At 32.4% G+C, this 24,145-nt stretch overlaps 1 protein-coding gene across 1 annotated transcript in view; it reads right to left on the reverse strand.

Moving 5' to 3' along the window:
• Nucleotides 1-206: 206 nt before the first annotated feature.
• SLCO6A1 (solute carrier organic anion transporter family member 6A1) overlaps nucleotides 207-24,145 on the reverse strand; it is a 76,138-nt gene continuing 52,199 nt past the window's right edge. The window contains exons 10-13 of the mRNA XM_074354909.1: nucleotides 20,761-20,948; nucleotides 7,871-7,935; nucleotides 5,702-5,839; nucleotides 207-1,873 (exon numbers count right to left, since the gene is read on the reverse strand). Coding sequence (XP_074211010.1) covers nucleotides 1,731-1,873; nucleotides 5,702-5,839; nucleotides 7,871-7,935; nucleotides 20,761-20,948 — 534 coding nt within the window. The 3' untranslated portion in view covers nucleotides 207-1,730. The remainder of the gene's footprint in view (nucleotides 1,874-5,701; nucleotides 5,840-7,870; nucleotides 7,936-20,760; nucleotides 20,949-24,145) is intronic.

Consider the following 24,145-nt stretch of genomic DNA (forward strand, 5'->3'; position numbering starts at 1 on the left):
GAACTAGTTAGTGACACAGAAACACATGTTCTGTCGTAGCAGAATGTTATATTCAAATTTAAGTCTTAAGACTACTCTCCAAATTATTATAATTTTTATTATACCTTTGCTGGTTTGTTTTCTGAAAAATACATAGATATTGATGCATATACACAGACACATACTATAAGCACCTTCAAAATGGATTTAAATGTTTTTGTCTTACCTTACTTTCCAGTTACATAAATTTTCAAATAATAATTTTAGACAGTGGAATATTAAGAAAATATAAATAACCTAAAATTATTAATCTTCAATTCTAGAAAAATCTATATTGTACATTGATGTTTAAAGTCCTATGAACATTAAAAACATATGAGAAATGCTTTACAAGAATGCACTTTATTTTGAAAATACAGATCACCACAGATACACGTGGCTACTTTGGTAAATATCATGTGTGATATTCCTTTTCTGAATGTAGGGCACACCAACAGACCTTGTAGAATCTTTAAAGGAAAAACTCCTGGTTTTACACTCTGATCCTCATATATTCCACCATCCTGCTGGTTCAAATGGAGAAAAATCAAGCTGTCAAGTTGAGTTTCAAATAAAGACTAGTTTATAAATTTTCATAAATATATGTTGAAGTTAAGGACAAAAAACATATAGTAAGACATGAATACTCCTTGCTTCACATTTCCTTCTGCCAGCCAAGATCATGAACAGGGCAATGCCTGCCCTTACACACAGGGTCATTGACTAATGTGAGTTAACAAAGGGGAAATTTTGTCAATTGTTCCTTCTCCCAAGAGAACAAAAGAAACATTGTAGAGAAGTTTTTGCTTCATAAGAATCTGATTTTTATCTTGGTATTTGGAAAATTGGTGTATGATTTGGATAGATATACAATCATGTATGAAACAATTATATCAACAATTTTCTATAGACATACATTTCAACTTAAGAAAAATTCCACAGATGGTTCACACACTTTCTGCATTCAAATTTGAATATTTCTTCAAGTGAAAAATTATGATTAATCATAAAATAAAACATAAAGCACAAAATGGATATCAATTTAGGTACCAGGTAGTCTCTTCAATAAAATTCGAGTCAAGGTAACAAGAGATGTATATGATCATATTGAATTTCTGTCCACTAAAATTAAAGGAGCATGAAAATATGTAATGCAAACTGGCCAACTGACCAAAGAAATTTTCTGAGGAAACCTCTCCATCATCAAATAAAAGATAAATGTTAATTTTAAATGGTTTTAGAATAGTCTTCTTCTGGAGAATAAATATGGCCTTAAATACAAATTTTTATTACATGAACTGGATTGGCACACCTAACTTTATTTTGAAAAAATATTGAGAAATAAACCTCCACAGACCAAATGAAAAGACACAAGAATAAACTACGTGAAACCTAAGTAATACTACATAACCAAGATCAATAACTAATATATATCATTGCAATCAGAATTAACCTATGTGCATTTTCCCAATTCCACTTCATCTTCTTCTTTCAAAGTATTAAATGTATATCTTTATCTTTTAAAAATACAAAATAGAGATGATATTATTATATTTGTACTCAAAATATAATAAAGCTTATAGGATCATATGAATTATATTCAATTACTAAACATGTAGCTATAATTATTTTACATTTTATTAATGTTTATTATTTAATAATGTCCCATTGATAGATTGACAATATGTAATTCTTACACAATGATGATCCAGTTATAAATCAGTTCTTTCCTTCTTTTTTACTTTTCGATTCTTCACAACTGTATGCAGGACGTCACTATTTTTCTTTTGTAAGTATTTATATAGGTGAACTGCAATGGCAGTGCAGAAGATAGTAATTGCTTTGCAAGTAAACCCTGGATTAGGAGAAAATACAACCTCAGATGTGTCCATTTATTTAGAGTAAAAATGTTTGTGGAAAGTCATTTATCAAAGAAAAGGTAAGTATATATCATCTCTAAAGACACCAATTTTCCAACTGTAGAATGTAATTAATGTCATGAACTTTTTATCAAGTTAAAGGAAATTAAAAAAAAATTTACAAAACCTTTTAGATTTCTTAAACATATAGCCCAAGAAAAATGCAGAGTGTGTTACCACTTCACAGGAGGTATTAATTCTAAAACATAAAAATACGTTTCTACTTTCAAAACTTAATAATCAGCGGGAACTGGAAGCTTTTTAAGTTACTAAAGCAGCATTACTTTTTCTGAAATATTCATCATTTTCCACATACCAACAGAACTATTTTTGAAAATTAATCGATTGTGTTACTTTTTGGATTCATTTTCATTTTTCAAGTTTCATAAACTAAACTTATTACAGACAATACATAAAAGTACTCAAACTTTGGATGCAAACGACTCTGTTAATTAAAGTAAAAATATTTTACTGCAACAATATATTAATTATCTGACAAAATCACTTGTAGTGATTTCAAGGGTTAAAACAGGAAACATTAATGAGTCTATGCCATTTGTAATGACACAATAGTATTTCAAATATTTATTTATAACAGCCAAACACTGCAGACAACTCAAATGTCCATTAATAACAGCATGAATCAACTATAGAATATTCTATAAAATGAAATAATACTCAGAAATTTTTTAAAAGGACAAACTACTGTTATAGACAGAATTTTATGATTTCAAAAACATACTGAAGTTCAGTGTGGGCTCCTACAGTTCATAGATCCCTGTTGAATATGCCTCGCTCTGGAGTAGTAGTGTGCACAGGACTTTCTGTGACAAAGGCACTGTTCCTACATCTACACTGTCCATCCATTAGAATAGTCAAATGTGACCATTAAACAAGTAAAATTAGGTTATTGGTTACTGAGGAACTGAATTTTTAATTGCATTTAATGTAATGAAATTTAAATAGCTCTATGCGGTTATTGTCTACAATGTAGGACAGTACAGCTCTTGGATCTCTCACATAGCTGCCTTCAAAGTTCACTGTGATGAACATAATTTGAGGTGCTTCATTAAAACAATGCATTCCTACCACTAATTCTTTTTTTTAAAGCCTTTTCCCATTTTATTTATTTACTTTTTTTTTATTGAGTTATAGTCATTTTACAATGTTGTGTCAAATTCCAGTGTAGAGCACAATTTTTCAGTTACACATGAACATACATATATTCATTGTCACATTTTTTTTTGCTCTGAGCTATCACAAGATCTTGTATATATTTCCCTGTGCAATACAGTATAATCTTGTTTATCTATTCTGCATATACCTGTCAGTATCTACAAATTTTGAACTCCCAGTCTGTTCCTTCCCACCCCCTGCCCCCTTGGCAACCAGATTCTATGTCTATGAGTCTGTTTCTGTTTTTTATTTATGTTTTTGTTTTTTTTTTTTAGATTCCACATATGAGCAATCTCATATGGTATTTTTCTTTCTCTTTCTGGCTTACTTCACTTAGAATGACATTCTCCAGGGACATCTATGTTGCTGCAAATGGCGTTATGTTGTCGTTTTTATGGCTGAGTAGTATTCCATTGTATAAATATACTACATCTTCTTTATCCAGTCATCTGTTGATGGACATTTAGGCTGTTTCCATGTCTTGGCTATTGTAAATAATGCTGCTATGAACATTGGGGTGCAGGTGTCTTTTTGAAGTAGAGTTCCTTCTGGATAGATGCCCAGGAGCGGGATTCCTGGGTCATATGGTAAGTCTATTCCTAGTCTTTTGAGGAATCTCCACACTGTTTTCCACAGTGGCTGCACCAACCTGCATTTCCACCAGCAGTGTAGGAGGGTTCCCTTTTCTCCACAGCCTCTCCAGCATTTGTTATTTGTGGACTTTTGAATGATGGCCATTCTCACTGGTGTGAGGTGATACCTCATTGTAGTTTTGATTTGCATTTCTCTGATAATTAGTGATATTGAGCATTGTTTCATGTACCTATTGATCATTTGTATTTCTTCCTTGGAGAACTGCTTGTTTAGGTCTTCTGCCCATTTTTGGATTGGGTTCTTTGTTTTTTTCTTATTAAATCATATGTGCTGCTTATATATTCTGGAGATCAAGCTTTTATCAGTTTCATCATTTGCAAAAATTTTCTCCCATTCTGTAGGTTATCATTTTGTTTTACTTATGGTTTCCTTTGCTGTGTAGAAGCTTGTAAGTTTAATTAGGTTCCATCTGTTTATTCTTGCTTTTATTTCTATTGTGTGGGTAGACTGTCCTAGGAGAACATTTCTGAGATGTATGTGAGATGCTTTGCCTATATTTTCTTCTAGGAGGTTTATTGTATCTTGTCTTATGTTTAAGTCTTTGATCCATCTTGAGTTTATTTTTGTGTATGGGGTGACAGAGTGTTCTAGCTTCACTGATTTACATGCTGCTGCCTAGTTTTCCCAACACCATTTGCTGAAGAGATCCTACCACTAATTCTTGGTGTTCTAAACCAGGACCTTAGAACTTATACTTTATGAAGCACTTCAAACGATTCTGATTCAAATGACTCATGGGATAAAATTTAAAATATACTGGTTTACACTAAATTGCCCCAAATGCATATCCTATTGCAGTTTCCTGTGTTTGCCCTTTCTGACTGTAATTCCTGATGTTCTTTATTATCATTATCTCCTTTTAGTAGCTCCCTAGCATCCTAGATCTCCTGTCTAGTAATTCATCAATTTTCTCAATTCTATGCTGTGTTTGAAAATACTTAAGCATATTAGTTATATCTCAACAGTGTTTAAGAGGACTTCTTTAAGAATATTGTCTAGTTTTGTTGAATTATCTCTGAGAAATTAATTTTGACTTCTTAACTGCCATTTTTGACTTTCTAATTTTTTTTAAATGTTACTTTACTCAGTGTTCAGTGTAGACTAAGCTCATTGGACAACTGACTTCTGGATTAAAAGGCACTTCTGTATACTGTTTATCAAACAGATATTTGTTACTGTTAAATATGGGAGTCTATCATTATGTGTTTCTTTGAATTACAGAACTCAGTAAAATCACAAAACATGTAAATATTTAAAAATATTTAGCCCACCAATAGTATCTGTACTATAAAACCACTGAGTGTTAATGCTGATTAAGACTTCAGAAATTATGTAGTCCAACATTTTCACTTCACAGGTGAATAAACTAAGATCCAAGATCTAGTGAACTTTCCAAAGTAATACAAGCATACCTAGAGTTGCCCAGCACCTTCACCTTATCAACGAAGCGTCCCAATTCCCTGTATCTCTTAATTATTTAACACATATTGAACGTTTGCAATGTGTCCAGCACTGTTAAATCACTGAGAATAAAAGACAATGTGAAATTTACATTTAAGTGGGATAGGAGTATTTTGATAGTTCTTAGTGGTGTAAAAACTTTTTTTTAACTATCCAATCTTACTTCAGAAATGGGAAGGGCACAAGGTCCAGCAACTTGGTTGTTTATGGATATAGGCAAAATTCCTTCCCAAACTGAAATTCTGCTAGTTATCACCCTTTATTCAGGAATAACATAAAATAACCGTGTCTCAAATATTTATATACATTCTATAGTAATTTAGTTTCTAAAATATTTTCTGTATGATAAGGCTTCTTTAAACAAAAATGCATCCATTTATTCTTAGTTTATTATATCTATACCTTAGTATAAACAACCAGAAACTTTTAAAAACAATTTTACTTCTCTACATTCCTTAACAGTTATCACTTACATGCTCCTACCAATAAGTACATCATTTTTGTCTTGTTATAGATCCAACAATTTGTACTGCCTCCACGGTGCTCAGCATCCCCAAAGATACAAGAATTGTCTCTTAATATTTTAAAAACTATTCGTCCAGGTATAGTCCCTATGAAAAAATGCAGTGATTGTAAATTCTCCATGAAAACACTATAGGTTGGGGTCAGAATAATTTTTATTCTAAAATCAAACTTATATATTTAGTCATCATCACCATAAACATATCATTTAAAATTATCTAAGTTTACTTATTGATAGGATTATTAATAACTGGAAACATAACTGTGTTTTTGAAAAACCCTTATTTCTGTAGGTATTAAGAAAACACTAGTAGATTTCATCTTTTTAGAATGGTATGCATGTTGTTTAGTTGACACACATCAAAGTTTTTGTTAATTTCTGAATGAAAAATGTAACAGAAAGTATTTAAAACAGAGATACTAAATAGTGATTTTGTGAACTCAGTGTATCTCCAAAGATTTCAAATTGTGAAATTTTCAGTGACTGAAAAATTAGTTTCAAAATGCAATATATATGTTATTTATCAAGATATTGAGAGAAATAACTGAAAATATAATTGTTTTGGTAGCAGCCTTAGCTTCAGAAGACCTCAAATCCAGAGGAACAGTTGTGTGCTGCCTGAGGGAAATGTCTATTTACTCACAGAGACAGCATCTCCTTAGCAACATGGTTGCTTTCAGCTAAAAGTGAGTGAACAGTCTTAAAATTAAAAAAAATAAATAAATAAACAAACAAAAAGCCACTCTAAAGGCATTAGACCTGGGTTCTCAGAACTAACAGATTCAATGAAATTATCAGAGCCCTCATGCCCATGACTTTCTGATTCCAGTCAAACACTACCCATCACCAGATTTCTAATCTCAGTGAGTGCGGGCACTCTGTTTATAACTGCTCAAGGTGAAAAACCTAGACATACTACTCATTTTTTTTTCTATTTCCCACCATATTTTTCCAATCCATGATACATTTTTTGTAACACTAACTCCAAATATATCTTGGATAAGTTGATTTCTCTCTTTCTTCATTACAATCCCCAGAATCCAACTTAACGTAAGTCTAACTTAGACTTCAGCAAAAGCCTCCTTTTTCTTTTCCTCCACATTTATCTTCTATAAATATTTCTCCCTCCAGCAGCAGGGTTATCTTTTAAATGTAAGACAGAAAATATCTACCCTCTGCTTAAAATTCTCTGATGGCAAAACTCTGCAAGATCTAAAGACAGTCATATCTAAAATATCATCACCTTATTCTACTCTCTCCCATTCAAGAACGCATCAGCCTCACTGGCATCCTTTCTGAGGTAGGAAACCGAGCATTTGCCGTTTCTTATGCTCCCTCCTCCACTAAGAATCTGTCCTTATCTGCTGGATCAGGATCCACCATAAAAAAATTATGCTCTAATTTTTCTCAGTTTAAAAAGCTAACTTAAACCCTGCACGCTGAGCTAGCTATAGAATGATTTTTCTGCTCATTAGAGCCGCACTTAGAATTTTCTACATTCTTGACTCCATTTATCATATGTCTTTCAGTCTTGAATTCAGTCTAATCCTGTTTCCTTACCCCACCAATATTTTTAATCAATTTCTTGAATCAGGGATCCTAATAGAGTCATGATGCAGACTTGAAAGCAGGTTTCTGCTGTTTTAAGAAAGCCTGAAGTACAGAGTACATTACCCTCAGCAAAATCAATTTGTTCTTTGGATATAAATACTTTAAAATATCAGATTCAGTGTCTTTGGCAATGAAAATGTTTAGAAGTACTAGTCTAAGTTAGTGACTTCTCAAACGTGCAAGCAATGTAAAATATAGTCTCTGTGCTCATAAGTGTTTTATTTCAGCTTATCAAACCACTTGTATGAGCTTGAAGATAAAAAGACTGTCTCTCCTAGCTGAATATAATATTAATGCATATTTTATATGACAGAATGGGCTTTACATTAAGTATTGTCTTTTTGCACTAAGTAGTGTCTCCTGAATTCTGTAAAGCAGCTCCTTCGTTCACTTGTTTTTGTCAGTTAATCATTATTATTCATGTGAAATTCTGAATATACTTGTTGACACATACTTAAATCAAAAAAGGAACAATTCAATGTAATAAAAGATTGCAAAAAGTCCATACCAAATAGTCTCAGAATCACACAGGTCACACCCAAGGCCAGAGAACGTTGTTTGTCAGGTATAATCCTGCAAGCAAATAGCAACATCATCAAAACAGTATTATTAGCTGTAGAGGATGTTTGCTAGTTTCAGGGTCAACTTTTCTCCTGTGCATCAGTTAGACTAAGAATCCTTAGCTAGTTGACAGGGTTCAATCTGGTTGCATTAAAGAACTACAGCTTTTCCCATTTCTCTATATCCTGCCCCTTGCCAACCAAACCCAAAGTTTCTTGCTCTTCACAGGGAATAATCACTTATGGCCCCAACCCTCTCCCCCAGCCTTTGCTGAAAAAAAAAAACCTTAGCACTACGTTTCACACTTGTCATTCTTCATTCTGAGGTGCACATCCATTGTTTCAGATCTATTCCTTTTGCCTCTTGAGATTCACTCTCTACCTTTTCTACCTGGTTCTCTGGCCCTGGGAGGCTGACCTAAATGGACTATAGCAATAGCTCTTGTCTCTGGCTTCTGACTGACTTCTGCCAACGGGGTGCTCCAGAGTGAGGAAAGAAAGTCAAGTCAATGTCTTCATTCTCAGGCTCCCTTCCTGCAGAGTTACGTCAGGCTAACTGGGTCCCTAGGCAAAGTAGACCCCTCTGCAGGTCTCTCTCCTTCCTATCCCCGTCTCCCTTTGGGTGTGGGATAGTAACAGACCTGAAGTATTGCAGTATGCCTCGAGATTCCTTATACCCTGCCCACTTGTTAAATAGCCACTTTATTCAACCTTACTTGAACTGTCCTAAATTGAGGGTACCATTTCTTTCCTGTTGGACCTCTGACTCTTACCCTCAGTATTCAAGAGCTAAAATAAATAAAAAATAACTTTCTCAAATATAAAGAATGAAGATCTCTGTATTTCATATTGGTCAAATCAAATATTTGTTTTAAAAGGAAAAATCATGAATAACATCACATATTAATGGTTTGGAAAATAAACTAAAATACAATAAAAAACAACCTTTGAACATTTTAGAAAGTAAAAAATAAAAGCTACATTTTAATTGGATATTTTAAATAGACTCTATGCTTAACATTTGTTTTCTTTCTCTGGAACTTGACTAATAAATATGACCAATATTTTCATCAAAAATGACTCAATTTATTAAAATGTAGCATATATACAGTATTTTATGACTATTTTGTGAAAAGTGAGATAATTCCATCTCTATCAACCTGCTAAAAATATATATTCTTTCCTCAAGTGTTTACTACTAGGAAAATGAAAACAAATTTACTAATTCTTAACTGATAATGTTTTTAAATAAAAAGTAATTTAACTTTTATTATAAGCAGATTCACTAAAGACACATAAAAGAAGTAAAGTATCACATTTTAGAACCACACTTCAGTATGAAGTTTTTGGTATAAAGTGGAAATGTGGGTCATGTGCTTAACTGTAATTGAATGTTCTGTTTCACTTAGCATAAGCAATTTTCTTACATGTAATATGATATTGGTGCTCTCTGAAGCATAACAAAGAGCTAACAATAATTCATAAGTATAATCATTAAGAAATATTTATGTATCATCAGTTTGATTATAACCTTCTTTCTAGGTGATATACAAAAGAAGATGAAAAGATTAATTGATTTTCCAAATCAATTAAATGAACAGCAAAACAATAAATAATAGGTATAAAAAACAAAATTTTAAAGAAAAATTTTACTATGCTTTTAACAATGAAGTGAATTTTTTTTGTACTTTGTGTAAGGAGTAAGGTTATGATTTGATGGTTTAAGAATTTCATAAACAAAACATTTTTTAGTACTCTTCCAAAATGGAAAAGGCAGCTTCTAATATCTCCTATGACTTCTAGCTTTATGTTTTCAGTGCATATCTTTCTTAAGTTCTGGGCTTAAGTTCCTATCCTGCATAAAAGCTGCTCTTCCCCTAGTGCCCCCGGTCACAGTAAGTGGAATCATCATCCATGCAGTTTTCAAGCCTAAAACCTGGAAAGCGTCATCCTTGAAAGAGGACCCTTTTCCTCATTCACCACATTCAATCATAAAATGCTGTGACTTAAAAAAAAATTTTTTCGTATCCTTTTCTCTGATTTTATTCATCCCTAATTCTACTGGCCTATTCCAAGCTTGTGTGTTTTGCCTGAAGAAAATGTGACAACTTCCTAACTTATCTCCCAACAAGTATTCTTATCCCTTCAGTCCACTCTCCACCTAGAGCCAAAGTGATTTTTTTAAGGTAAAATTCTGATTATTTCACTGCCCCATTAGGATCCTTCAATGGCTTCCCACTGTTCTTAGGATAAAATCTAGAACTGTAAAAAAAAAAAAAAAAAAAAAAAAGTTACAAGGTCAGCCTGATCTCATCAGCCTCATCGCATGCCACCTCATAACTTTTGCCTATGACATTGTTTAGCACAGCTCTTATAATTAGCTCTTATAAAGCTATTTCTTCAACTCAGAGTGTCTGCATATGTTGTTCCCGCTGTGTGAAAGTCTCATCCCCCAACCTTTACAGCTCAGCTTAAATACGATTTCTTCACGGTTACCCTCTCTGAATCCCCAGACGAACTTAGATTGAACCATAATTTTCTCATTGCATTTTCTACAGTTTCCTTACAGTAAGTTTTAATATTACAATTGAATACTTATTAGTGAAACTACTTTTTTTATTTGCCCTCTATCTTGGCCTGCCCTCCAAGGTCCATCAGGGCAGCAGGGGCAGCAGGGGCCTGGTCACTTCTTTTCCTTTTTTATTTCACCTTTTTTTCCTTAAAGTGCTCACCCACCTTCTTGTTTAAATCCATAAACAAGTCAAAATAATGAAGGACGGAACGGAAAGAATTTAAGAACTTGCTTTTCTTAACGAGCATCTTGATGGAGAGATATAAATTATAATACCTTCCTCCTTAGACTTAAGCCTCACACAGCTTCAGAATTCGTCAAATTTCTCCAGAGGATAAAGAATGTTGTCACTCTTAGCCCCATGTGATCACCAGAAATTCTGCCAGTTTGCTTGCCCCCTAGTAGTGACCCTCCATCTAGACCTAGTCCATGTTGTCAGCATCTGCCCCTCACCAAGGATTGGGAAGAATGTCAGGGTCAGCTTTAGATCCCCAATTCATCTTTAAAAGCTTCTGCTCTCTTTGGAACTTTAATCCCGTTAGTCCTCTGCCAGTTTGTGCCTTTAAATACATGATTTTTATCATTTAACCCTGCTTTTCTAGTTATCCTCTGTAGGAGTATTGGCCTACTGCAGACTACTCCATCCTACCCCACTTCCATGACATTATCATTTGATAATGTTTTCAGAATTTATGTCTTTGGCTTTGACTTTCATTATAGTTTAAAAAAATTAAGCTTTATTTTTTGAATATGTAATATAATCATATTCTTTGGAAAGATATACAAAGACCACATGCTGGAGAGACTTGCTTGCTTATATCCGTGATCTCATCTACCCGCATTCTACCCTACCCTTTAGGTTATCATTTTAATTACTTTCTTGTTTATACCTCCAGTGTTTCTTTAGGCAAATACAAATGACTATAAATGCATACTTCTATGTTCTCTTGTTCCTTCAAAGAAAGTAGCAAACTAAATTCACTGCTCTCTACCTGATTTTTTTTAAGATCATCTATGTGAACACAGAGCTCCACTCTATTCATTTTTCTCACTTGAATTATATTACAATGTGCAGAAATGCAGTCATCTATTTAACCTGTCTGTTGCTCCTTCACACTTACTGTTTTCCTAGTGTTTTTTGTTTCATATATGTAATATATACAATATATATATTACATATGTTACCTATATTATACGTGGTTGTATACATAGATAGCCTTATGAATGTAAATATATCAGTAGGCAGGACATCTGCAATAAGGTCTGCAAGAAGTAGAAGTACTGGCATAAAGGGCAAAGGTATCTGCAATTTTTTTAGATATTAAAGATTCTCTTTTCATCAGAGTTGCACCATTTTGTCATCTTACAAACAATATATGAAAGTATTCTGTTTCTACACAGACACACAAGCAATTTTATTATCAAGATTTTATTCCTGTCAACTAGGTACAGAAATATTATCACACTAAAATTTTAATTTCTATGACCCTTATAGATGTGGCTGAACATTCTTTCATATTTGTATTTGTTTTTTGTTTTCTTTGATGCTTTCACACTTTTCTATTGGGTTATTAATCTTAGAAGAGCTTTACTTAGTAGAGGAGTAAATCTTTGTATAGGATATGAGTTGCATATATTCATCATTGCTTGAATTTGACTTTATTATTTTTAATTTTATGGAGTAAAATGTATCAGTCTTTCCCTCCTGACTTGTAGATTTTGAGTCATAGTTTCAAATACCTTCCTTTCTAAGGTGACTACTATAAGAAGAAAAAAAATACATACTTAGCATAATAATAGATAGAAATTATTAAAAATTAGAAATAACTTGATCAATTCAAGAGAAGTAAAGAAAGGAACAAAAGGAATAAGTAAAAAAATAATAAAGTGATTGTTGAAAACCCAAACATATTAGCAATTATTTTTAATTTAATATTCCAACTTAAAAACTAAGTTGTCAGACTGGCTTTTTTTCTTAATTCAACTATTTATGTCTTACTAGGTATACCTTAAATATGTATAGTCAGAGAAGGATTGAAAGTAAAAGGAAAGAAAACTATACTTTCACAAATGCTAATAAAATACAGCTGATGAAGCAATATTAAATCAGAAGAAAAGTAGCTCTAAGACAAAAAGTCATTAGAGATAAAGAAGAGTGTTTCACAAGGATAAAGGGGTCAATAAAGTGGGAAGTTAAGGCAATTCTAAATTTGTTTTTATATGAATACTATAAATAATTATATGCCAACAAATTGTACAACCTAGAAAAAAAATGGACAAGTTTCTAGAAACATACTGTCCACCAAAACTGAATCAAGAAGAAATAGATAATTTGAACAGACTGATCACTAAAAGTGAAGTACAATCACAAAAACAAAAACAAAAACAAAAACAAAAACAAAAACAAAAACAATAAACCTTCCTGCAAACAAAAGCCCAGGACCAGATGGATTCACTGGGGAATTCTACCAAACATACAAAGAACTCATACCAATCCTTCTCAAATTCTTCCAAAAGACTGAAGAGGAGAGAACACTCCCAAAGTCATTCTATGAAGCCATCATAACCCTGATACCAAAAGCAGAGAAAAGTACTACCAAAAAAGAAAATTATAGGCCCATATCTTTTATGAATATAGATGCAAAAATTTTCAATGAATATTAGCAGATTGAATACAACAACATTTAAAACAGATCATACACTATGATCAAGTTGGATTCATCCCAGGGTCGGCAGGATGGATCAACATGTGTAAATCAATCAATGTGATACACCACACCAACAAAAGAAAGGACAAAACCCACATAATTATCTCAACAGATGCAGAAAAAGCATTTGATAAAATTCAACATCGATTCATGATAAAAACTCTTATCAAAGTAGGTGCAGAGGGAACATATCTCAACATAATAAAAGCTGTTTATGACAAACCCACACCTAACATCATACTTACTGGAGAAAAGCTAAAAGCCTTCCCACTAAAAGCCTTCCCACTAAAATCTGGAACAAAACAAAGATGCCCACTCTCACCACTTCTATTCAACATAATATTGGAAGTCCTAGCCATGGGATTCAGACAAGAAAAAGAAATCAAAGGGATCCAAATTGGAAAGGAAGAGGTAAAACTGTCACTATATGAGGATGGCATGATACAATATATAGAAAACCCTAAAGACTTCACACAAAAACTACTAGAGCTAATAAAAGAATTCAGCTAGGTAGCAAGATTAACATACAAACATCTGTTGCATTTCTTTACACTAACAATGAAATATCAGAAAATAGAAGTTAAAAAAATCTCTGAAAATGATATCCAAAAAACTGAAAAACTTAGGAATAACCCTTACAAGGAGGTTAAAGATTTATATGCTGAGAGCTACAAAACACTGGTAAAGGCAATTAAAGATGATTTAAAGAAATGGAAAGATAGCCCATGCTCTTGGACTGGAAGAATTAATATTGTTAAAATGGCCATAGTACTCAAAGCAAGCTATACATTTAATGGGATCTCTATAAAATTACCTACATTTTTCACAGAACTAGAACAAATAATTTAAAATTTATATGGAATCACAAAAGACCCATAAATGTCAAAGCAGTACTGCAGAAAAAGAGTGAAGCAGGAGACATAACCCTCCCAGACTTCAGACAATACTACAAAGCTACAGTAATCAAAACAGTGTGTTATTGGCACAAAACAGACATATGATCAATGGAACAGAACAGAGACCCTAGAAATAAACCCACACTCCTATGATCAATTCATCTTCAACAAAGGAGGCAAAATACAGTGGAGAGAAGATGGTCTCTTTGCCAGTGCTGTTGGGAAAGCTGGACAGCTGCATGTATATCAATGAAGTTATGACACTCCCTCACACCATATTCAAAAATAAACTTAAATTGGCTTAAAGACTTAAACATAAGACAAGACACCATAAATCTCTTAAGAGAATACAGGCAAAACATTCTCTGACATAAATCTTAGCAATGTTCTCCTAGGTCAGTCTACCAAAGCAATAGAAATAAAAGCAAAAAAAACCCCAAATAGTTAAACTTATAAGGGAACGAAACTATAAACAAAATGAAAAGATAACCTACTGAATAGAAGAAAATATGTGCAAATGATGCACCTGACAAGTGCTTAATTTCTACAATATACAAGCAGCTCATACAACTCAATAACAATAACAAAATACAACGCAATCAAAAATGGGCAGAAGACCTAAACATATATTTTTCCAAAGAAGACACAGAGATGGCCAATAGGCATGTGAAAAGATGCTGAGTATTGCTAATGATCAGAGAAATGCAAATCAAAATACAATGAGGTATCATCCCACACCAGTCAGAATGACCATCATTAAAAAATCTACAAATGATGAATGCTGGAGAGGGTATGGAGAAAAAGGAACTCTCCTACACGGTTGGTGGAAATGTAGTTTGGTGCAGCCACTATGGAAAATAGTATGAAGATTTCTTTAAAAACTAAAAATAGAGTTACCATATTGATCCAGCAATCCCACTCCTGGGAATATATCCAGAGAAAACTCGAATCCAAAAAGATACATGCACCTGAATGTTCACAGCAATACTATTTTACAATAGCCAAGACATGGAAACAAGCTTCCACTAACAGATGAATGGATAAAGAAGAAATAATATATTTATACACTGGAATACTACCTCAGACATAAAAAAGAATGAAATAAGCCATTTGCAGCAAGATGGCTGGATCTAGAGATTTTCATACAAGAGAAGTCACACAGAGAAAGGTAAATATCGTATGATACCACTTTTATGTGGAATCTAAAAAAAAATGAGACAAATGAACTCATTTACAAAACAGAATCTGAGTCACAGACACAGAAAACCAACTCACGGTTACCAAAGGGGAAAAGGAGAGAGGGATAAATTAGGAGTTTGAGATTATCAGATACATACTACTATATACAAAACAGATTAACAACAAAGTCCTACTGTATAGCATAGGGAACTATATTCAATATCTTGTATTAGCCTAAAATGAAAAAGAATATGAAAAAGAATACACATATGTATAACTGAATCACTATGCTATACACCAGAAATTAACACAACATTGTAAATCAACTATACTTCAATTAAAAAATAAATAAATAAAACTAAATTTGTTTTCAGTTAATACAGCCTCAAAATATACATAGCAAAAATGATAGAAATAAAAGAATAGAAAAACACAGTAACAAAGATTTCAGATCTTTTTTAAGTCTAAAGAAATTTTCAAGGAAAGAATCCTTATACATTCTCTGAACACAGTGGACTCAATACTAAGGTAACTAACAAAAATATATCAAGAAAACTTCCAAATATTTAGAAATTAAACTATACACTTCTAAATAACACATGGTTCAAATTAAAAAATACATTGAAAGGCATATTTAAATTAAAAATATAAGAAAAATATATATCAAGAGTTACAGGATGCAGCTAAATTTATATCTGGATGGAAATGGCACATACACCAATGGGTAGAATATATATGTGAATAAAATAAAAATATTATAAACATAAAAGTTAAATGATAGAAATTATAAAGATAAAGGCAGAAAGATTAGTCACACACACACACACACACACACACACACACACACAAAGGCATTCATTTTTGAATTTAAAACATTCTCACAAAGAAATTTCAGGCCCAGGTGACATAAGTGATTTATTCCAAAGATTCAATTTTAAAAAAAATACCATACATCCATAAAATAGTCCAGATATTAGGAAAAGACAAAATACTTCTTAGCTCGTTTTACGAGGCCAGAATAACACTGTTGCCAAAACCTAACAAGCATATTACCAAGAAGAGAAAATTATAAGGCAACCTTATTCATTAACACAGATGCAAAAATTCTAAACAAAATATCAGCAAAATAAATCCACCAACTGACCAAATCCAATTTATTCCCAGAATAAAGTAATATCATACTGTGATCATCTCAATAGATGTATCAAATGCATTTGAAAATTTTCAAAATTTAGTAATTAAAAAAGTTTTAGTGAACTACAAGTGGAAGTAAACTGGCTTATTCTGATAGATGGTACCAATACCACACTTAAGGGTGAAATTTACAGTAAATTTATCTAACAATGAAATACCAAAAACCTTCATCCCGATGAGCATAAAAAACAAGGATACTCCCAATACTTCTATTTAGCATTGTACATGACAGTTTAATCAGTGGGGGAAAATGATATAAGGGTTGGCAAAGAAGAAATAAAAATCATTATTTGCAGATAACAATTACATACCGTGGAAAGAGGAACTTCAAAATGTAGCCATTATCGCTAAGAGAGCTATTTAAAATGGAGCCTGGAGGCAATTAAGGAAGCAGGGCTCATGTATGCCCTCACTAGCAGGACCCATGAACTTTCGAGTTGGACCAAAACATAAATAATCCAAGGACCCTACAAGGAAACCTGCAATCTGTCACAGTAATGAACTTTTACCTCCCTCTAGTGTAGCCTCTAGCAACCAATCACGTAAAAATAAAAACAGCTTCAGTTTGCCAGCAATGATCATAATTCTTTTGAAACAATTTTTGCAAGCTTGTGTTTTTTGTTTTTGTTTTTGCTTTTGTTTTTCTTTTATAAATCCTTGACTTTTCTCTTCTCCTTGGAACACATTTTAAATGCTTGCTGAAATCAGTATCCCCTGAATTGGAATTCTGAGATCCGAAATAAAACCATTATTTCTTTGCAGCTCTGCTGTGGTGAAATTTGTTCCACATTTCATAGAAATTCTGGAAAGATCTACCAACTAATTATTAGAAAATATGAAGTAATCACCAACTATCTACCAACTCTCTCTCAAAAATAAGGTCAAAGCACAAGAATGAATTACTTTTCCTTCATACTAGCAGTAAACTATATTATACTATGCTATACTAAACATCAAAAACATCAGTTATCTAGGAATGAAACTAATGAAGGAGGTATAAGACCTCCACTCTGAAAATAAAAACTATGAAACATTATTGGAGGAAACAAATAAAGATTTAAACCAATGAAGGAATTATACTTCACTAATTAATCAAGAGATAATCTGGTAAGTTATAGCAATGCTCCCAAATCAACTGAAAGGCATTCCGATCAAAATCTCCGAATGTCTTTTATGGATAATGACTAGGCGATTTTAATCACCTGGAAATACAAAGGGCTAAGAATGACAAAGATAATCTCAAAGATGGACTTACAACAAAGATTGATACAAATGTTCACAATAAATATATAGCAATTAAGACAGTGTAATGTTGGTGCAAGGATACAAAAAGAAACTAATGGAACAGAACAGCATGTAAAAATAGACCTATATAGAGAGAGTCTGCTGGTGCAATACTGTGAGGAAAAGATAGCCTTTAAATAAATGGTGGTAAGTCAACTAGTATTCATATAAAAAAAGGATTAATCTGGGTCCCTACTTTATACAAAAAAAAAAAAAAATCATTTCCAGCTGAACTGCTGACCTTATAATCTTTTATTAAAATCACATAGGAAATGTACTCATAATTTTGATTAGGCAAAGATCTCTTGGAAGGGACATTAAAATTAAAATTTTATTTCACTCAAAAGATGCCATTATCAGAGTGAAAAGGCAAGTCACAGAGTTGAAGATATTTTTCATGAAAATATATGACAAATGACCTCCCACATTTGGAGTGTATAAAGAATATATATTAAATAAATAAATAAATAAATATATTATGAAATACTTCATGCTTTTTGAAGCTGTAACAAATAGCCTTTAAAAAATCATACTTGTCAAATTTTTATTGCTGGAAAATATAAATACAACTCATCTTTGTCATTAAGAAATATATATAAAGAACTCCTGCAAATCAGTGATTAAAAAAGACAGACAACCTAATGTAAAAATAGACAAAAGAACTGAACAGACATTTGACAAAACTGTACATTCATAAGGCTAATGAACAAAGGAAAATATGTTCAATAACATGTCTTCTAAATAAGGAAATTAAAACTACAATGAAACATCACATGCCTATTAAAATTGTTCAAGTTTAAAAACAATAAGACTAGTAGAAGAATGAACTTGTGCAAATACTTCTAAAAGATATTGAAAAGCTCAATATACATTTACGCTATGACCCAGAAATTCTTCTGTTTATATATGTACTTAGTAGAAACGTATTCATATGTTCTCCAAAAGACAAGTACTAGAATGCTCATAGAAACAGTAATCGTAATAGCCCTAAACTGGAAACATTAAGTGTAGAACAAATGAACAAATTTTAGTATATTCATATAATGGACTGCTGTAAAACTATGCTCTATAATATGGTAACTATTATCCATATGCGCCTACTCAAATTGAAGTCAATTAAAACTAAATAAAATTAAAACTGCAGTGCCTCATTCACACTCACTGAATTTCAAATACACAAAATGCACATGTGGCTGGAGGCTACACTGTACATCAGTTATAAAATATTTTCATCATTTTAGAAAATCTGGTTGGATAGCACTGCTAGTGAGCAATTAAAATGAATTTCTGTTATATGCAACCATATGGATGCTCAAAAGCACGTTGCTGTGTAACACAATGCAGATACAAATGACTATGTGCTGTGTCTTCCTGGGTACTCATAAAGTTTAAATACAGAAAAAATTAACCTATTCATTGTAGATGTCAGGAGCGTGGTAACCTGAAGGGAGTAAAGTATTTTGGAATATTTATAATTATCCATTTCTTGAGCTGGACTGCAGTTAAAAGGTGTCTTTAGTTCCCCAGACTGGATAGCCAGACATGATTCTAAATTTTTCCATATTTTGTACCAGCAACATCAAACTAATAAACTTTCCCTTTTATCCAAACTAAATTTTTCTCAAATATATTCTATCCTATCTCTAGAGATAAATTCTAAATGGTCTCCTAAGTGCTTACTTTTTTCTCAAATTCTCCCCCTCAGCTTCATCTTCTACAGTATCTTCAAAGTACTCTATCTAAAATGCATATTCGATCATTTTTACTCCCAAGGTTTACTCTTTTCAGTGGCTTCCAGACGTACACAGGATAACATCATTCATGTTAATATGGCAAAGAAAGCCTCCTATGATCAAGCCCTTACCAAGCTCAACTCTCTCTGTTTAACTAACAATCATGCTACTCATGTCATAATAAACTCCTTACCAAGACTTTTCACACATTTTTGCCTCTACTTTCCCTGCTCATTTTTCCTGTTAAGAACTTGTCCCCAGTCTGCTTGCATTATGAGAAATCACTTATCTTCATGAGTCAATTCAAGTGCCACACTGTCTATAAGCATTTCCAAATCATCCCAGATAAAAAAGGCCATTTTCTCCACTTTGATCCCACATCAGTCTGTACAGTTTAATCATGGCATTTCTAAGTACTAACTGTACTCCTTTCGTATGTTTTTCTCCCCGTATTAAACTCTAAGCAACTTAAAGGCAAGGTCCATATCTGATTGGTCTTTGTAGTCTCAGTACCAGACACAGGCGAATAAACGAAAAAGCTGATTCACTCTACTGATAAGTCCCAGTTTTGTCTCCTATCTAAACTGCAAGGTCATTGAAGACAGAGACCGTATATGGCCAATTCAGATTTTTTTGCATTTATTTATTTGTGTTTTCTAGTCTGGTTTCCTAGGGAACAACAAATTGTTTCTCATGACCTAAAGGTTTATGTCAGCCTTTTGAAAAAAAACAATTAGAAAACAATGACCAATTATTCTGCTACTAAGATAAAAATAAATATTAAATATGTTTCATATATTCAGGAAGAACAAATGAATAACAAATGTTGGTTTGATTTAGAATAGTAGTAAACTTATGTTTTGAAATTCCAAAATTCTAAAGGTTTTGTTCCTTTGTTGATGATACTGATGTTTTCTCATAGTCAAATTGGCTAAAAAAGAATAGTCAATAAATATCTGTAACCAATGAATCAACATTATAATCCCATCTGTGTTATAATTAAGGTTTCTCCTGTATTTGTGAATTTTCCAGGTATATTAAATAAATCTAGTTTTAAATTAAACTAAATGTGTTATCTACATACTTTATGCAAATGAATTAGTTAAAACAGAGGGTTAAGCATATACATGAATTTTGAGAATGTAACAACTTTCCCTTCTAGCAGTTTCTATCTTGAAACAAAAAAGTAAATCATTTACTACAATAAAATCTTCCTAAAATTGCCTTTTATATGCTTTAAATGAATAATGATTATGAATAATATATACACACCAAAGGATGGTCAGGATGTTTGGTATATCAGAAAGACCAGAAAATACAAGCGCAGAAAAGATAAAAGCAGCGAACAAAGGTAATTCATAGCACTTTGCATCACAGTTCCCACGTCTAGCGTCAATAAAATCACCTTGATTATCTAGTGTTGGTATTCCGTCTTTAATGCAAGAACAATTGTAATATGTCTATGAAAATGAAGATAGGAAACAATCTTTTAGAAATACAATCATAAGGCAAAAGATCTTACAATTATAAAATAAAAATAAAATCAATAACTGCAGGGAGACTAGTCAGTTTATTAGTAAATATCCTTACATTAAATTTGCCATTCATAATTTATAAATATATACTTACATGATTTACTAATGGCAAAGAAATCCAAGGTATTTTATCTAACAAAGAATTATGTGTTTATATGTAATTATAGTTCTATTAATTTAAGAAATTTCACCCAAAAAATCTACATTTAATTGTACAAATAATTGTTGGAGAGATTTATGGTTTGGGGGCAAATGAGGAAAATATAATGAATAGAATGGAATTTTAGCTGGGATTTGAAATATGGAAAGTTACCCAACTGTAGACAGTTTTAGAACCATGCTGAAAGGACAAGATTTTGTTTTGTATGTAATGATGACAGGGTTGTTACCTATTAGACAGAGTAGTTACAGTGTGCCTAGGGCTCACAATACTTTCAGGGCCATATAAAATGTTTTAATTATAGTATCTTTTAAAATCAGAGAAAAATAAATATCATAATAATGGATATATTATAATGCATCCAGCTGAATTATATTTGTCTTTATACCAATGCAGTTGTACATTAAGTCCTCTCTCTCTTTTTCCCTCCCTCTCTTCCTTTCTTTCTTCTTTTTTTTTTTTTTAAGTGAAGGAAGGGGCTTACAAAGGCAAAAGTGTCTAAAGTCAATGAATGTCAGAATACAGCCCCTAATGGGAACCACTGAAAACTTGGGGTTGTTGTTTAGGACTGGTAATTCAAGGGAGATAAATAGGTAATGTTTTCTAAGAAGAACAAAATAGAGTTGAAGATACAGAGACGAGCTAGCAGTTTATTAATCTATCGAAAAGATTCTAAATTAAATAATAATAACAAATAAATAGAAACATTAAACTAGATTACTAGTGAAGGAATAAGATGATACAAAGATGGCTTAAATTGGAGTGATTTGGAAAATGATGGTTCAAAAATCATGTCAGTTGTATGGGGAAGTTAAGTGGTTACTAGATATGTTAGACAAAACAGAAATATCCAAATAAGAATTCATTCATTCCACCATATTTTTAAATAATGCCTATATGCCAAACATCATTCTAGGTACTGGGAAAAAATAATGAACAACACAATGGAAATTCCTGCCCTCATCTAGAAAACTTTCTACTTGTATGAGATTGGCAGTTAAAGAAACAAAACAAAACATATAATGGAGCACATGGGGCGACAAATACTATGGAGAAAAAAATAAGTATGCGAAAAGCACAGAAATTATAAGCATGAGTTTAGTATGATCAGAGAATGCCTTAATGATGCAGTGATATTTGAGCAGAAATCTGAAGAATGTAAGGGAGTAAACCATGCAGTTACCTGCAGGAAATATATTTCAGATTAAAAAAAAAGAAATTAAAAGGCCTTGTGACTGGAGCTTGCTTGACAAGTTCAAGGAAAAGCAAGGAGAAAAACGTGGTTGGATTAGACTGAACATGAAGGGAACTGAGAGAAAATAAAATCAGAGTAATGGAGGAAGGGTTTATACAGAAACTGGTAGGTTTCTGTATAAACTGCAAGAGCAATTTAAGAACTTTGGTTTTTATTCTTAGTAATTTGAAACCATTGAGGGGATCTATGTATAAAACGGCATATTTTAAAAGATCATTCTAGCTGCCATATTGAGACTACTGAACTGTGAAAGCAGAGAAAACAGTTAAAAAGCTATTCAAATAAAATGCAAGACAATGGTAATTGGGGCCAGGGTGGCATCAGAGAAAACGATGACGACAGATCTAGTATTTATTGTGAAAGTAAATTTTAAAGGATTTGTTGAAGGGTTCGAGGGTAGGAATGGTTACCAGAAGGATTAGGTCATATGGAGAGAGTTTCCCAGAAAGAAACTAAGACTTGCAGTCAAGGGAGGCAGTCAGTCCATGGCTCAGAAAGGGAACCAAGAAAATAAACACTGTGACTTCACTTTTTTCCCCCATCCTTCTGATTTTCTACTAAGACTCCTTATCATCATAATCCAGCCAGAAGCCAGAGGGCAAAAAAGCTTCATCTTATAGTTCAGTATCCTGGGTCAATGAGGAGGGTAGAGAAAGGTAAAAAGTGTATCTGGAGGTCCGACAAAATATAACCAGTACAACAAATAGTTGCAAGCCATAGAACCTAAGCTGACTAAGGGGTAAAGTGAAAATATGAAAAAGGTTTAGTGAACAGATGGGAGAATCACAAAGGCTGAAGAACTGAAGAATTATATTCAAAGAGAAAAACCCCAAATGCCAAAAGTTATATTAAAATGAAATAGTAAAATATGTCCAATTCAAATAATGAAAAGGAAGATAGATCTAAATCCATCATATCAATAATTACAATAAATGTCAGCAGTCTAAAAACTCTAATTAAAAGACAGACATGAATAGAATTGAAGAAAATGCAAAACCATATTATGAGCAGGCTACAGGAGACATTTTAAACCTAAAGACACACAGTTGGAAAATAAAATGATAGAACTAAGATATAACATGGAAACAGCAAGAGAAGTTAGAGTGACTAATATATAAAACAGACTTCAAAACAAAGAGTATTATCAAAGATGGAAAGGGACATTTTATAAAGATAAAAGGAACAATTCTTCAAGAAGATGTGACAATTATTAATGTGTATGCACATAATATCAGAGTCTGAAATTACATGAAGCCAAACTAAAGAGAGAAACAGACAACCATATAATTATATTAGGATACATTTTTCATATACAGTGTTCAGGATTTCATATCATTACAAGGCATGCAAAATGACAAGAATAATTGACTTAAAATTAGAAGAACAAATATAAGCAAGAACTTTAAAATAGCTATCATTAGTATTTTCCAAAAAAATAAATGGATAAAATATCTTTAATTGATATGGAAATTCACCAGGTATTTGCATTCTACAAAAACATAAATGTTAGAAGTGAAAAACATAATGAATAAACTTAGAACCACAGTTTTTGGGTATAACAGCAGAGCAGGCAAAGCATAATAGAGAAATAGTAACTGGAAGAAAGGACAATAGAAAATATGCACATCTAAGCAAATAGATGACAGGAGCTGAAAAACAAAGAAAAGAACAGAAGGTTATGGGACACAGTTGTGGTCTGTGTTAGGC

The sequence above is a fragment of the Camelus bactrianus genome, chromosome 3 (assembly GCF_048773025.1).
Source record: "Camelus bactrianus isolate YW-2024 breed Bactrian camel chromosome 3, ASM4877302v1, whole genome shotgun sequence".
Taxonomy (NCBI): Eukaryota; Metazoa; Chordata; class Mammalia; order Artiodactyla; family Camelidae; genus Camelus; species Camelus bactrianus.